The 15851-nt window shown below is 42.6% G+C and overlaps 1 protein-coding gene across 1 annotated transcript in view; it reads left to right on the forward strand.

Moving 5' to 3' along the window:
• The first annotated feature begins 4233 nt into the window (after positions 1-4233).
• LOC122926884 (membrane-spanning 4-domains subfamily A member 4A-like) overlaps positions 4234-15851 on the forward strand; it is a 30159-nt gene continuing 18541 nt past the window's right edge. The window contains exons 1-3 of the mRNA XM_044278400.1: positions 4234-4300; positions 10241-10406; positions 11479-11610. Of these exons, the coding sequence (XP_044134335.1) occupies positions 10245-10406; positions 11479-11610 (294 nt within the window). The 5' untranslated portion in view covers positions 4234-4300; positions 10241-10244. The remainder of the gene's footprint in view (positions 4301-10240; positions 10407-11478; positions 11611-15851) is intronic.

Here is a 15851-nt window from a genome sequence, read left to right on the forward strand (position 1 = left end):
CCAAAAAATAAACAGACTATTGCTGGTTAAATGCACTTGGTGTGACAGCTTCACCCAGATGTAGGCTTTAGCCAAAAAACAACCACACCATTGAGGGTTAAATGCACTTGGTCGCAGCTTGTGCTGGCGCACCACAAGACACAAAATGGCCGCCGATCACCCCAGAAAAATGTGACTGACAAACGGTCTGTGCAGCCTAAAAACAGTGAGCAATTGAGGATCAGCAGCTCAATGATCCACAGCTGCAGATCGATCAGTTAATCAAGTCCTTTGGAGGAGTTAATCTGCCTAATCTCGCCCTACTGTCGCAGCCGCAACCTCTCCCTACGCTAATCAGAGCAGAGTGACGGGCGGCGCTATGTGACTCCAGCTTAAATAGAGGCTGGGTCACATGGTGCTCTGGCCAATCACAGCCATGCCAATAGTAGGCATGGCTGTGATGGCCTCTTGGGGCAAGTAGTATGACGCTTGTTGATTGGCTGCTTTGCAGCCTTTCAAAAAGCGCCAAGAAAGCGTCACAAAAGCTCGAAGAAAGCGACGAACACCGAACCCGAACCCGGACTTTTACGAAAATGTCCGGGTTCGGGTCCGTGTCACGGACACCCCAAAATTCGGTACGAACCCGAACTATACAGTTCGAGTTCGCTCATCCCTAGTTGCTATCAGTCAGGAATTGGCCCAGAAGTTGATTGAGAGCATGCCCTGTCAAATTGCAGAGGTCCTGAAAAAGAAGGGCCAACACTGCAAATACTGACTCTTTGCATAAATGTCATGTAATTGTCGATAAAAGCCTTTGAAACGTATGAAGTGCGTGTAATTATATTTCACTACATCACAGAAACAACTAAAACAAAGATCTAAAAGCAGTTTCGCAGCAAACTTTGTGAAAACTAATATTTGTGTCATTCTCAAAACTTTTGGCCACGACTGTACTCTTTTTCTTATAACTACACCCCAAAAAAAGAAATATAACAATCACAATTCACCGCAGAACGGCTAATGGGACATACGTATATTTCCTTTTTCTACACCACGTAAATGGCTGTAGTACAATACTACTTCACCGCTAAATGGCAATTAAGACTTTCTTTTTCTGAATAATTGGGTACCCCCAAAAAAATTCACAATTCACAGCAGAACGGCAATTAAGATGTATTCATTTTGCTATTTCTACATCCCCAAATAAGAAATATAACAATCACAATTCACACCAGAACGGCTAATGGGACATACATATCTATCCTATTAATACACCCCATAAATGGCTGTAGTACAACATAACTTCACTGAATGGCAATTATGACATATATTTTTCCCTTTTTTTTTCTATTATTACCCCCCCCAGTGTTGTCTCATGAAAAGAAATAATAAAATATTTACAAAGCTATGAGAGGTGTACTCATTTTTGTGAGTGAGTGTATATGGTACATTTTACAAGATTATTTACATAACTAATGTAATTAAATGTGTGGATATTTCCCTTTTACAATAACAACTTGTTTTGTTTCAGAGTGTAGTTATCTATCAAACCACGTCTTTGAACACATCTGATACAAGCAGAGATGTCCCTCTTGATTCTGACTTAAAGACACACACATTAAGGCCTCATGCACACGACCGTTTTTTTTTAAGGTCCGCAAAAACGGGGTCCGTGATCCGTGACCGTTTTTTCATCCGTGGGCCTTCCTTGTTTTTTGGAGGATCCACGGACATGAAAAATGAAAAAAAAATGAAGTCAAGTTTGCCATTGAAATGATAGGAAAAAACGGACACGGATCACGGACACGGATCACGGACGCGGATGACAATCTTGTGTGCATCCGTGTTTTTTCACGGACCCATTGACTTGAATAGGTCCGTGAACCGTTGGCCGTGAAAAAAATAGGACAGGTCATATTTTTTTCACGGCCAGGAAAAACGGATCACGGATGCGGCTGCCAAACGGTGCATTTTCCGATTTTTCCACGGACCCATTGAAAGTCAATGGGTCCGCGAAAAAAAAAAAGAAAACGGCACAACGGCCACGGATGCACACAACGGTCGTGTGCATGAGGCCTAAGTCATTAGTCATTGTAATATAACCACTGAAAGAAGAATACTTTAAATGTAGAATCAAGAATTCCAATTCTAGTAACACTATATCACACACTAAACTTTCTGTTAATAAGAAATTGCAAACTTTCTTTAAATTTTGATTATATATTTTATAACACTTAATTTTTACTATTACTAATGTGTTATGTTTTCAGCATCCATCAAACGTATAAGGGTCATTTATTAAGACCTGCGTTTTAGAAAATAATGACTGGAGATCACAAATTTTAGAATTTGCGAATTTATGGCAATTATTAGGCCAAAAATTTGCGAAATATTGCAAAAACGAATATTGCCCATGCTGCTCATCACTAGTGGCAAACGCTTTGAAGTCAAAATATATGAAATCCATTGCCCAGTCTAGAACTTACCTCCTCATAGAAACTGATTGGATCAGGTTTGACAGGACGGATCCCTCATAAGCCCGTTCTGATATAGTGTTATACACTTATTTTCCAAGCTCTGTTTTGACCCCTTTTTGAATATGGCCACCATGACTGTTATATGTAAGGACTTCTTTTATCTCTCTAAGTTAAGCCTCATTCACACGTCAGTGTTTTGCGGACGGTGTGCTGTACGTGTTCTCAATGGACAGCACGCGTCCCCATTCATTTTAATGTGTATATTCGCACATCAGTGTTTTAGCACGGTCCGTGGATTTGTGTTTTTAGCACGGATGCATGCACTATATTGTCCGTGTTCACAGATCCATCATGCCCATTATAGTCTATGGGTCCATGAAAACCACGGTTGCATCCGTGTTTAACGGATAATTAAGAAAAGATGCTTTGAAAATTATTTTTCAGCTGTTCAGTGTCAGTGAAACACGGATGCAACACAGACAGTAAAAACGGACACACGGAGCCAACACGATTCCTTCATAGACAGCTTTACAGATGCATCACTGACCACTTGCTCACGGATTTGAGCACAGACGTGTGAATGAGGCTTTATCTCTTTAGGCTACTTTCACACTAGCGGCATGGACCTCTGGCAGGCTGTTCCGTCGGGTGAACAGTCTGTCGGATCCGTCTTGCCGCTAGTGAACGTGTGTCCCCGGACTGCTGCTCCGTCTCCATTGACTGTAATGGGGGCGGGGATGGAGTTCCGGCGGAGGCACGGCGAGAGTCTGCCGTAATAAATGTTGGACATCTCGTAGTTTTATGCCGTGCCTCCGCCGGAACTCCGCCCCGCCCCCATTATAGTCAATGGAGACGGAGCGGCAGTCCGAGGGCACACGGTCACTAGCGGCAGGACGGATCCGACAGGCTGTTCACCCGATGGAACAGCCTGCTGGAGGTCCGTGAAAGTAGCCTTATTTTTCCTAAATTTTCATTTTCTCTTATTGTGGATGACATTTTGGGGCTTTGGAACCAATTACCAAAGTTACAATAGTTTCAACATACAATGGTCGTCCTGGAACCAATTAATATTGTAACTTGAAGAACTATATATTCTGGGGGGTGTTTTCTTTAAGTTTTTTTAGTGCCTCTTCTCTACCTTCCTGTTTTAGTAATTTAAATTCTTTCTTTTGTGTTGTATTGCCCCCTTTACTTCTGCATTTACAACAGTTTTTTATTTATTTAGTATATTTTTCATTCCACTTTAACAGTTTGTACTGTTTTGTCATCAAGTCTTAATTCAAATCTATCTTAACTCCAGATTGTAATGCATCAAAACTGGAAAAAACACCAAGGGAGTGAATACGTTCACAAGGCTCTGTGCATATAAGTTGCATTAAGCCTGTTACCGTTAATTATGTTTTACTCTGGAGCGCTGAGGAGAAAATATAGTGTGAAAGCCATCCCGCCCCATGACTCTTCTCACCATTCATGGCTCATTTGTAAACAATATTTTCTCAGCAGAGCACTTTCATACTACACATGGTTCAGGCTGCAGGAAGCTTCTGACAAGTTCCCTTAAAGGATAGAATAGAAAAATGTTTTATTGTTACCAATGTTTCCTCATTTTTTGCTTTTTTGAACACCACAGCTGCTGGATCAGCATCTGGATGTTTCCTCTTGGAAATGAACATTCACTGAACATGGAAACAGATAGGGCAGATTGAAAAACATCTACGCCTCGCCCCCTCAGAGAAGCATCATGAATTCCTTTCTGAGTAAACGGTCATATGATCAGAGTCAGACGGAAGGAATATCATAGTGGATCTACGCTCTTCAAAAGCCAGCAGGAATCCCAAGACCAGGTACAGTGTGCACAGATCTTTACGTCCATTAGTTCACAGCAGAGAAAAAAGAAGATTTTCGTGTACGGCCACATGGTCAGGTTTCTGCATGCAGTTTTAGAAGCCAAAAGCAGGAATGAATAAAAAAAAAAAGGAGAAGTCTTCTCTGTCCTTTATACGTTCTCTCTTTTTATGATGCTCTCCTGATTTTGGCTTCCAAAACTGCATCAGGAAACTTGACTGTGTGGAAGTACCCTAAAGGAATTGCACCAAAGCTTAAAGGGATATTCTAGTTAGGGAAAGTTATCCCCTATCCACAGGAATATCCCTTTAAGGTTCCTTTACAGTGGCTAATACAGCATTTGTTCCCAATAACTGCCTGCTCATCAGAGGAGGTGGGAGCTGCTACACATCATGGTGGTGCTGCCTTAACCCTTTCATGACCTAAAAAAGGCCTGAATGTCCAGGCAACTTTTTGTGATTTTGTGCACGTGGTGGTATAGTGATACAAACTTTTTTATTTGTTTAACTGGAAAAATAATGTTTGCGTTTTATATTTTTTTACTTGACCCTCAGGACTTTTTATTAGAATGTTGGTTTTTTTAAAGATTTTTTTTTCTTTTTTTAGGTTTAATTTGGAGGAAAACCTCTAATTCTTACTAGATTTAATCACCGGGTAAGGCCTTCTCCACACACACACGACCGTTCACCCCCCCGTTTACTGGCCGTTTTTTGCGTTCCGTATACGGTCCGTATACGGAACCATTCATTTCAATGGTTCCGCAAAAAAAAACGGAATGTACTCCGTATGCATTCCGTTTCCGTATTTCCGTTTTTCCATTCCGTTTAAAGATAGAATATGTCCTATTATTGCTTGCAAATCACGTGTTGCGTGGCTCCATTCAAGTCAATGGGGCCACAAAAAAACTGAACACATACGGAAATGCATCCGTATGTCTTCAGTTTCCGTTCCGTTTTTTGCGGAACCATTATTTAACAACCTCCCGACCGCCTAATGCAGGGATGCGTCCTGCGGGCGGCCGGGTTATTCCTCCTTGACGCGTCGGCGCCTCATCTCGCGAGAGACGGGATTTCACGTGAACGCGCGCATGCACGTGCGTTCACAACGACGAGCAGCTAAGAAGTTGATCTATAGCCTGCCAGCAGCGATCATTCGCTGGCAGGCTGTAGATGCGATTTTTTAAACCCCAAAAAGGTATATTAGACGCTGTTTTGTTAACAGCGTCTAATATACCTGCTACCTGGTCCTCTGGTGGTCCCTTTTCCTTGGATCGACCACCAGAGGACACAGGCAGCTCTGTAAGTAGCACCAATCACCACACTACACAACACCCCCCCTTTCACTTATTAACCCCTTATTAACCCCTGATCACCCCATATAGACTCCCTGATCACCCCCCTGTAAGGCTCCATTCAGATGTCTGTATGTGTTTTGCGGATCTGCGGATCCGCAAAACACGGACACCGGCAATGTGCTTTCCGCATTTTGCGGATCCGCACATTGCCAGAACCATATAGAAAATGCCTTTTCTTGTCCGCAATTGCAGACAAGAATAAGACATGTTCTATAGGCTCTACAAAAAACGCAGTGTTCGCCCCCGATCAGGCCTGATCTTGTGCGCACACTTGCGTTCAGTCCGCCCCACCGCAGTTACAGAAATGTTTTGTTTCTGATCACTGCAAAAACACCGTAAAATCGCTGTGGCGCTATAAAGATCACTTTTGAGGGGCATGGCGAGTTCATAGATTTTAGCTTAGTTAGCGGAAATGGATAATTTTTTTTTCTTACAAAGTCTCATATTCCACTAACTTGTGACAAAAAATAAAATCTTACATGAACTCACCATACTCCTCACGGAATCCAAATGCGTAAAAATGCCCTGTGAAATCCTAAAGGTACTCATTGGAATTTGGGCCCCTTTGTGCATCTTGGCTGCAAAAAAGTGTCACACATGTGGTATGGCCGTACACAATGTGGTTTGGGGTGTATTTTTACATATACCCATGCTGGGTGAGAGAAATATCTCAGTAAATTGACAACTTTGTATAAAAAAATGTAAAAAGTTGTCATTTACAGAGATATTTCTCACGCACAGTATGGGTATATGTAAAATACACCCCAAAACACATTGCCCTACTTCTCCTGAGTACGGTGATACCACATGTGTGACACTTTTTTGCAGCCTAGGTGCACAAAGGGGCCCAAATTCCAATGAGTACCTTTTAGGAGGGCATTTTTAGACATTTGTATTCCAGACTTCTTCTCACGCTTTAGGGCCCCTAAAATGCCAGGGCAGTATAAATACCCCACATGTGACCCCATTTTGGAAAGAAGACACCCAAAGGTATTCCGTGAGGGGCATGGCGAGTTCATGTAAAATTTTATTTTTTGTCACAAGTTAGTGGAATATGAGACTTTGTAAGAAAAAAAAAAACATTTTTCGCTAACTTGTGCCAAAAAAAAAACTTCTATGAACTCGCCATGCCCCTCACAGAATACCTTGGGGTGTCTTCTTTCCAAAATGGGGTCACTTGTGGGGTATTTATACTGCCCTGGCATTTTAGGGGCCCTAAAGCGTGAGAAGTAGTTTGGAATCCAAATGCCTAAAAATGCCCTCCTAAAAGGTACTCATTGCAATTTGGGCCCCTTTGCGCATCTTGGCTGCAAAAAAGTGTCACACATGTGGTATCGCCGTACTCAGGAGAAGTAGGGCAATGTGTTTTGGGGTGTATTTTTACATATACCCATGCTGGGTGAGAGAAATATCTCTGTAAAATGACAACTTTGTATAAAAAATGGGAAAAGTTATCTTTTACAGAGATATTTATCTCACCCAGCATGGGTATATGTAAAAATACACCGCATAACACATTGCCCTACTTCTTCTAGGTGCGTAAAGGGGCCCAAATTCCAATGAGTACTTTTAGGATTTCACAGGGCATTTTTACGCATTTGAATTCCAAACTACTTCTCACGCTTTAGGGCCCCTACAATGCAAGGGCAGTATAAATACCCCACATGTGACCCCATTTTGGAAAGAAGACACCCCAAGGTATTCCGTGAGGGGTATGGTGAGTTCATGTAAAAATTTGTCACAATTTAGTGGAATATGAGACTTTGTAAGAAAAAAAAAACAACTTTTTCCGCTTGTGACAAAAAATAAAAACTTCCATGAACTCACTATGCCCATCAGCGAATACCTTAGGGTGTCTACTTTCCGAAATGGGGTCATTTGTTGGGTGTTTCTACTGTCTGTGCATTGTAGAACTTCAGGAAACATGACAGGTGCTCAGAAAGTCAAAGTGCGTAAATTAATGTTTTTGCACCATAGTTTGTAAAAACAAAGACGTGTAGAACAATAAATTTTGAGAAAAAATTATATAGAAATGTAGTTTTATTTGAAACATTTTACAACAGAAAGTTAAAAATGTCATTTTTTTGCAAAACATTTGGTCAATTTTGATTAATATAAAAAAAAGTAAAAGTGTCAGCAGCAATGAAATACCACCAAATGAAAGCTCTATTAGTGAGAAGAAAAGGAGGTAAAATTAATTTGGGTGGTAAGTTGTATGACCGAGCAATAAACCGTGAAAGTAGTGTAGTGCAGAATTGTAAAAAGTGGTCTGGTCATTAAGGGGGTTTAAGCTAGGGGGGCTGAAGTGGTTAACATACATTAATTTAACATATATAAAAATATACTTTGTAAAAACAGCAGCAAGGAAGGGGGAAACCTTAAGTGAGGAAAAAACAACCCTAGAGGAGGCTGATGGGTCAACACACAAGGGTATATAGATTGCAGAGAGAAGCCACACACAAGGGTATATAGATTGCAGAGAGAAGCCACACACAAGCAAGCCAGTAAGACAATAGAAGCCATCAGACATAAAAATCCTAAGTAAGGCATAAACCAGGCATCCTCACACTGCGGCCCTCCAGCTGTTGCAAAACTACAACTCCCAGCATGCCCGAACAGCCTACAGGTATCAGCCTACAGCAGGGCATTGTGGGAGTTGTAGTTTTACAACAGCTGGAGGGCCGCAGGTTGAGGATGTCTGGCATAAACAGACCTATGTGTGGAAAGGATAAGCAAATAACTACCCAAGAATGCATGTGGAACCCTCAGCCGCCTCCTCCCGACGCCGTTTCGCCAGTAACACCTGGCTTATTCCGGGGATGTAATTCTTTCAAATTATAGCTTTTTATTTCTTAAATATTAAAACTGACACAAAATGTATTATTGCAATGGGTTCCCTATTTTGTGACGATCTTTTTGATATATAACAGGTATAGGTTTGAGTGAACGGGGCAACTATGGTGGCGGTTTCTGTTAGCGACTGCATATTTACATTGTTTAGGCCCCATGCACACGGCCGTGTTTCACAGCCGTGTGCGGGCCGTGGAACCGCGGCCTGGATCCCTCCTGAGAGCAGGAGCGCACGGCGTCACTGGTTGCTATGACGCCCTGCGCTCCCTGCTGCCGCCGCAATACAGTAATACACTGGTATGATCTATACCAGTGTATTACTGTACTGTGCCGGCAGCAGGGAGCGCACGGCGTCATAGCAACCAGTGACGCCGTGCGCTCCTGCTCTCAGGAGGGATCCAGGCCGCGGTTCCACGGCCCGCACACGGCCGTGTGCATGGGGCCAAAGGGTGAGATCTGTGGAAAATCCACATCAAATTTGTTCCAAAAACCCCAAGTAACACATTTGGTTTTTGATGCAGATTTGGTGCACAAACGAACGTATGCGCAGACCGAAAAAAAGGGGAAAAAAATAAATGCCTGATCTGTTTTTCCGGATAACACCGGAAAGATGGATCCGGCATTTTAATGCATTTTTCTGAATGTTCAGGCATTTTTCAGACTGATCAGGATCCTGATCAGTCTTACAAATGCCATCAGTTTTACATACGTTTTGCCGGATCACTCTGCCACAAGTGTGAAAGTAGCCTTAGATCAATGTACACTACACACAAGATGCACACACTACATATATACTGGAAAAACACAAAGGTAAAAACCTACCCTAACAAATGATTAGGGATGAGCGAATCGACTTCGAATGAAACATCCGAAGTCGATTTGCATAAAACTTTGCATTCCGTACAGTATTAGAATGTATTGGCTCTCGTGCGACTTTGCCTAATAACTTCAGAAATTGATTTAAACTGTAAAAAAAAACATTTCCTGAACTCGGGTTCGGTTCCAAGTGGTGTGAATAATTGATGCTACTAAGACCCAATACACCACTGTTTTTGGGCCATCCAATCTCCAAGAACCAAATGTGACTTCTGCACTCCTATAGTCATGTAACATATTGCAAGGAATTCAGGCATGTTATTGAGGTTTGATGAAGTGTTTTCTGCATTTCTGTATATATTTTACTTGTCATTTTTTAAAATTAATTGTGGCAAAAAAATACACACTCTATGAGGTTGTCTTCAACTCTACCCACTTTGGCCAACCTCTTTTTGTAAGAAGGGGCCCTCGACTACAAGGTATTCACAAAGTACCTTGCTTCTAGGACCCCCAGGAATCAGATGTAATGATTGGGGGAATCAAGCAGAGAGTACCAAGTTCTTGTGCGGTGCCACTCCAGGAGAAATGGAGTTTGGGCTGTATGAGTAAGGCATGGACATGCATGCAGTGTCCTCTAGGGTGAGAGAAGTTCTTTGGAGCTACTCTTCACTATGTCACCCTTCCAAAAATAAAAATCACGAAGCCCAGTAATTTAGTTGCACAGTCCAGGCTCTTGTTTCCCTGGCTATACTCATCATGAATACTATACTTGAAATAAGTATCTTGTATTGTCAGTTAATAGGATGCTTATGCACAGGATTAAAACATCTGAGTATTGTTGCCACTTCCTGCTTCCAGTAATATGAAGGACAGCTCTGCAGCGCATGTATACTACTAGTGTGTTCTTTTTTCCTGGCAGAATCATGACCACCAATGCAAATATGCAAAGTATAATCATTCTGCAACATGCTGGTGCACAAAATGTTCAGTCAATGGAACCTCAAGAAGAACGAAGAAATGATGTGCCAGCTGATATGCCCAAACCCCTCGTAAAATTTTTCAAAGGAGAACCTGAGGTTCTTGGGGTAAGTGCCTTTTATTATTTGTTATTCACTGACATTGGGGGATCTTAATTTAACACTAAGGCCTCATTCAGACTGGTGTATTGCACCTGTGTTAAACAGCCAATATGGGGGGTGGGGGTAATTGGGATAGAAACATTGAGAAACTCTGCTCTTGAGGAAGGGGTGTCGCCATTTTCAAAGATCCTCCTTCTCAATGGCCAATGTTCTGATTTTTCCTGACTAGGTGGTAAAACTTGCCAGTCCTAAACGCAGCCACATGACTTCACGTCTCCTCATGGAGGAGGGACTCATCTATAGAATTTTTCTAAGTTAGGCCAGGTTCGCATCACTGTTTTGCTTTCCATTCTTCTAATCTATCAGAAGATTGACAGAACTGAAAAATTAAAATAACACAAAAACGGATCCTTTTTTTTAACACCCGTTGTGCACATTTAGCATCCGTTTGCATCCACTTTTGTCATTAGATTTTGTCATTAGATTATTTCCAGATTAACGGATCTCTGACGAAACTGACAAAAACGGATGCAAAATGAGCACAATGGATACTCAAAATAAAGGATTTTTTTTTTTTTTTGTTCTACTGACAGAAGAATGAAAAAGAAAACAGTGATGTGAACCTGGCCTTAAGCTGGTCATAGACATTAGAGATATTGTGTATCAATATGCCAACTAATGTCCATGGGGGCCTCCATTGGCAGAATTGGGAGACATAAGGAGTAGGTTGCTTGATTTTAACATGACCGATCCTTTTGTTCTCTGGAGATAAGCTGTTTTGTAAATATCATACATTATCATTTAGCCTCTACGGAAATTATGGTAATATTGTCACTTTCTGAGCGTCTAATTCCAAGTTGACAACCAATATGGTTAGATTTACTGTTGTTAGTTTTGCAAAAATGGAAGCTACAGCATCATTTTTGTCGCTTTTATTGTTGTACTGCATATCATAAAGATATAGGTTATTTGTGTTCATCCTACAAGAAATAGAATATACAGTAGTGGCAATTTTTTATTTTTTATTTTTTGTAGGAGGGTGGAGGAAATGATTAAACATTGTTCTCTTTTTTTTCAGGTGACCCAGTTGTTTACAGGAATAAATTCCATTTTCTTTGGCATCATCTTAACCATGATGTTTCATAAGAAACCAAGCTATTACATAAGCGCTGCGGTTGTCACTGGTGTCTGTTTTTGGTCTGGAGTTGCGGTAAGAACACACGAGTACTATAAGCTGAACATTAAATGGTTGCTATATTTCACTTTAAATAATGAACACGCTGGGATCAGATGAACGTCATTGTACATAAAGTCAAGAGTTAATTGCGGGCTTGCAGCATTTGTCATATGGCAGATCCAGCAGTGTTATGAAAGAAAGCCACAATGCAAGTGTGAACATAGCCTTACAGCCACTAACGCTGGGTTCACACCTGAGCGTTCTGAAAGGAGCGCTCTGTATGCGCGATTGTACCGGCGTTTGCAATCGCGCATACAGAGACAAGCGAACGCCCATTGTCGCGCCTTCCCGAAAGTCTTTGTACGGGAACGCGCGACAAGACGCCCCAAAGAAGCTCATGTACTTCTTGGGGCGTTTTACAGCGCGATCGTACGCTCTGTAAAACGCCCAGGTGAGAACCATTCCCATAGGGAAGCATTGGTTTCTCCTTGTTGAGCGTTTTATAGCGCGTAGGAACGCGCTGTAAAACGCTCAGGTGTGAACCCAGCCTTACACTTATAACTGCATTTAGCGACAGATGTACCGTCATTACCACTCATAGGTCATGGACAGACATACAGTCACTAATACGCACGGGTCAGTGACAAGTTTATACTCACTACAAACACATACAAAGCAGCAGGGAGATCCCAATAATGCATCACCAAACATCACCAACTTAATGCATTTGAGTCCTAAGTAGTGCATGACTCCTTCATCAAGTAGCAATTAAATACAAACCTTAGATACAATCTCCAGACCAGACCCCAATATAAATCCAGAATACAGACTTCAGAACAGACTGTCACGACCCTTGGTCATGGTCGTGACTCCTTGGGAGCCGCATGCAGTTGCCCGCGGTTTGGTGTTGTGTCAACCGCAGCTGGGGGCACTTAGTGGTTTGCCTCAGGTGCGGTTGCTGCGGACAACAGGCATGCGTGCGGTTGCCCTTGGCAACGTGTGTTTGTGTACACTTCCTTTGTCTGTTTGTTGTGCACGGGGTCATGTTTATATGCACCTAGACACCTCCCTTCACTTGCGGTTGTCCGCGGCAACGTCTGGTGTTGTGTGCATGCGGTGGCAGTGTCTCGGCCTGCTGGCTGTTCTTCAGGACATGGTTGCCACGCATGCCGTTGCCGGCGGTAACAGGTGAGTGTGTTTGTGTGCTTTTCCCCTTTAAGTTGATGTTTTCCCTTCCCTGGTGTTGGAAGGGTTAACTTCCTTCCTAGTGTGTGTGTGCACTGGGTGTGTCTGACTGTTGGGTGTGACTTCTTGGCCCTATAAAGCCTCAGTGGAAGGCAGTAGTCAGAGAGGGTGCTTCAGCCATGCTTGCTGGAGACATCCTCCTGGTTACTTTACAATCTGCCAGTGGGGGCCACCCTTCTGGTCATAAAATTATGTTACACGGTGTTATGAAGGTGTGTGTGGGGTTTCTTTATTATTGCAACTTATGGTCCTGGGTTCCTGTGTGATGTCTGGTGTGTGCTGTGTTCGTTTGTGTTCTGAACAGCAGCACTTGCACATGGGTTCCAGGGTTTGTTGTCTGTGGCAGGTGAGTGTTGTGTTGGTTGCATTTGCCTGTCACTGCCATAAGTTGTTTCTGTTTCCCCTTGTAGCTTGGCCAAGTTAGAGTCCAGGAGGAACTGGCTGTCTACCCAGCTCCTAGCTCAGGGAACGACGGAGGGTCAGTAGGGATCCGAGGTTCCTGAGTATGGGCCCTCCTACCTTTAAGGGCGGCCCATGCAGCTAGGAGTCAGGGTCAGATTAGGGAAGCGCTAGGAGGTGACCTGCTCCCTAATTCTGTGGTTCTGGCCAAGTGGCAACCCTACCATCACCTGGCACCGCACGGCTGAGGGTTTTCCCCCATCCTCAGCCGTGACACAGACACACAAAAAATACAAACCCCAAACCAGACACAAAAATACAGACCCTTGACCAATCCCTAAAATAAATACAGATCCGAGCAGATCCTAAACTAGACCTCAAAATAAATATCCACCTACTGTAGATTTGATCCTAAAATAAATCCAATCCATAGAACAGATCTTTATATGGACACCTTCCTGACACCGCTAAATTTTGCAAATTTGATTCAAAAATAATTTTTTAATGCTTTTACTTATCTCAGCAATTCTGAGAATCTTTTCTTGGGACACATTGTACTTCATTTTAGTGGTGAATTAGCTATTTTAAAAATTTAAATTTTTCTGCTTTTCAGACGACTAGCGATATATATAGTTCTTAATTAACATTTACCACACGTCTACTTTATGTTGACATTTTAGTTTTTTAGGACATTAGAAGGCTTAAAATTTTAGAAGCAGGGTGCTAAATCTTTTTAAAGAGACCAATCCTGTATGGAGACTTACTGAAAGTACTCCACGGTATGGAGATTTATTAGCAGTAAGTCTCTATACAGTTTATAGAGCCAGAAGCGACAACACTTTTTTACATTTTAATTTTGTCGCACTCTGGACCTTCAAATGTCCAGAGCTTAATCCCTGTTTCAATGCAGTACAATGTGTGCTGTATTGTATTGCATTGAACTGTCAATTTTACACTGACATTTCGCCTATGAGACCCAACCTGGGGGCTGAACCTCATAGATCTACGCAGCTGGTGGGCCCCAAGGCCTTTGGTTGCCATAGCAGCCATCGGCACCCCGAAATCACATAGTGGGGAGCCGATGGAAAGACACAGGGAGCTCCCTCTCCTCTGTAGATCCCATAGATGTGGCGATCTGCATTGGTCGGGGCATCTGGCATTGGCTTGACTGTCAGTAATAGCCAGACGGCCAGTTACGGCTGTTTAAACATTTGCAATATGAGCACCTTCTCAAGATGGCTCCTCTGCCAGTTCTCTGAGGCCAAAACTGCTTTCCCTCACTTCACATACACACTTGCTGTTGCCAGCAGTTCCCTGCCAGCCAATCAGATTGGATTACTGAGAGACACGCCTCCTCACTCTGAAGACTAATGCAGGCATGCAGTGTGAAGGACCGCCCCTCCGTCTTCCTGTCTTTTTAGCCAGAGACAGACAAGACCTAGTAATGGTCTTTTAAGGGAGCAGTGGAAAGGGACAGGGGACATTAATGAAAGCTGTTATTATAAGGCAATTACAGATCTTTTGACAATCATTGACAGACCAACTCAGGTATGCATGCCTAGCTCTAATAAACTAGCAAATAAAAAAAATATGACAGTTACACTTTAACCTTTTATTCCCATACGGTATGTACCTCTCACAATTAGATTTTAGGATGCTGTCACGCTGGGTAGGATACAAGATACAATAGACATACAGAAAACCACAAAACAAGCGTCTAGGCCAGAAGCTGCGGATAAAGGTCACCTCCTGACAAATCCTTACCAGCTCTCCCTGAACTTCTGTGCCCACGTTCAGACCCACATTCAGGTGGGAATCAATGTGCCCCCGTGTCTTAGGCTGAAGATTCCCTAAAATCCCTAAGATGGTGGAAAGGGGGAAAAAGACAGCCTGCTTCCTCAGGACCTGGAGGGGGCAGGTGTCTCTCTAACAGCCTAGACAGAACACAAAAGAAAACAAAACCAACTTATCTGTCGCTGAGCAGAAACAGCAAATCCTTCCTTCCTCAGAGCAAGATAGAAGCTATAACCCGCACAGGACACTGGGAAGGGGCGTAATCTAAACTCATACAAACGACCCCACACAGTGCACCTGAAGGGAGGCGGATACAGCTCAACTCCAAACCCAAAACAAAAAACTACACACGTGCTGCTAACCTGGCAGACCTCCGCACATAAGCTGAGCAGGGCATGACAGATGCTTTTAAAAATATCCCATTTTGTGGCTGTATTTTTTTATTTTTGAGGACTTTGTCCCAGTTAGTTAGGCCTATGGCCTCTCTTAGTTTGCAAAATTTAGCTTTTTTTGAAGTTTGGCTCTTTTGAATGACAATTGGAAGGTTATTACTTTATAGTCACTATTTCCAAGGTGTCCCCCAACCTGCATATCTGTTGTTCTGTCAGGTCTATTGGTTGATAGTAAGTCCAGTTTGGCTGTCCCTCTAGTCGGGTCCTGAAGCAGTTGGGAAAGGTAATTGTCTTTGGTTATTTCCAAGAACCTGTTTCGTTTATGAGATATACATGTTTCGGTTTCCCAGTCTATATCTGGGTAGTTGAAGTCCCCCATAATAACGATCTCATTATGATCTGCCGCCTCATCTATTTCGTTTAGTAGCAGAATTTCTGTGGACA

Source organism: Bufo gargarizans, chromosome 2 (assembly GCF_014858855.1).
Source record: "Bufo gargarizans isolate SCDJY-AF-19 chromosome 2, ASM1485885v1, whole genome shotgun sequence".
NCBI lineage: Eukaryota > Metazoa > Chordata > Amphibia > Anura > Bufonidae > Bufo > Bufo gargarizans.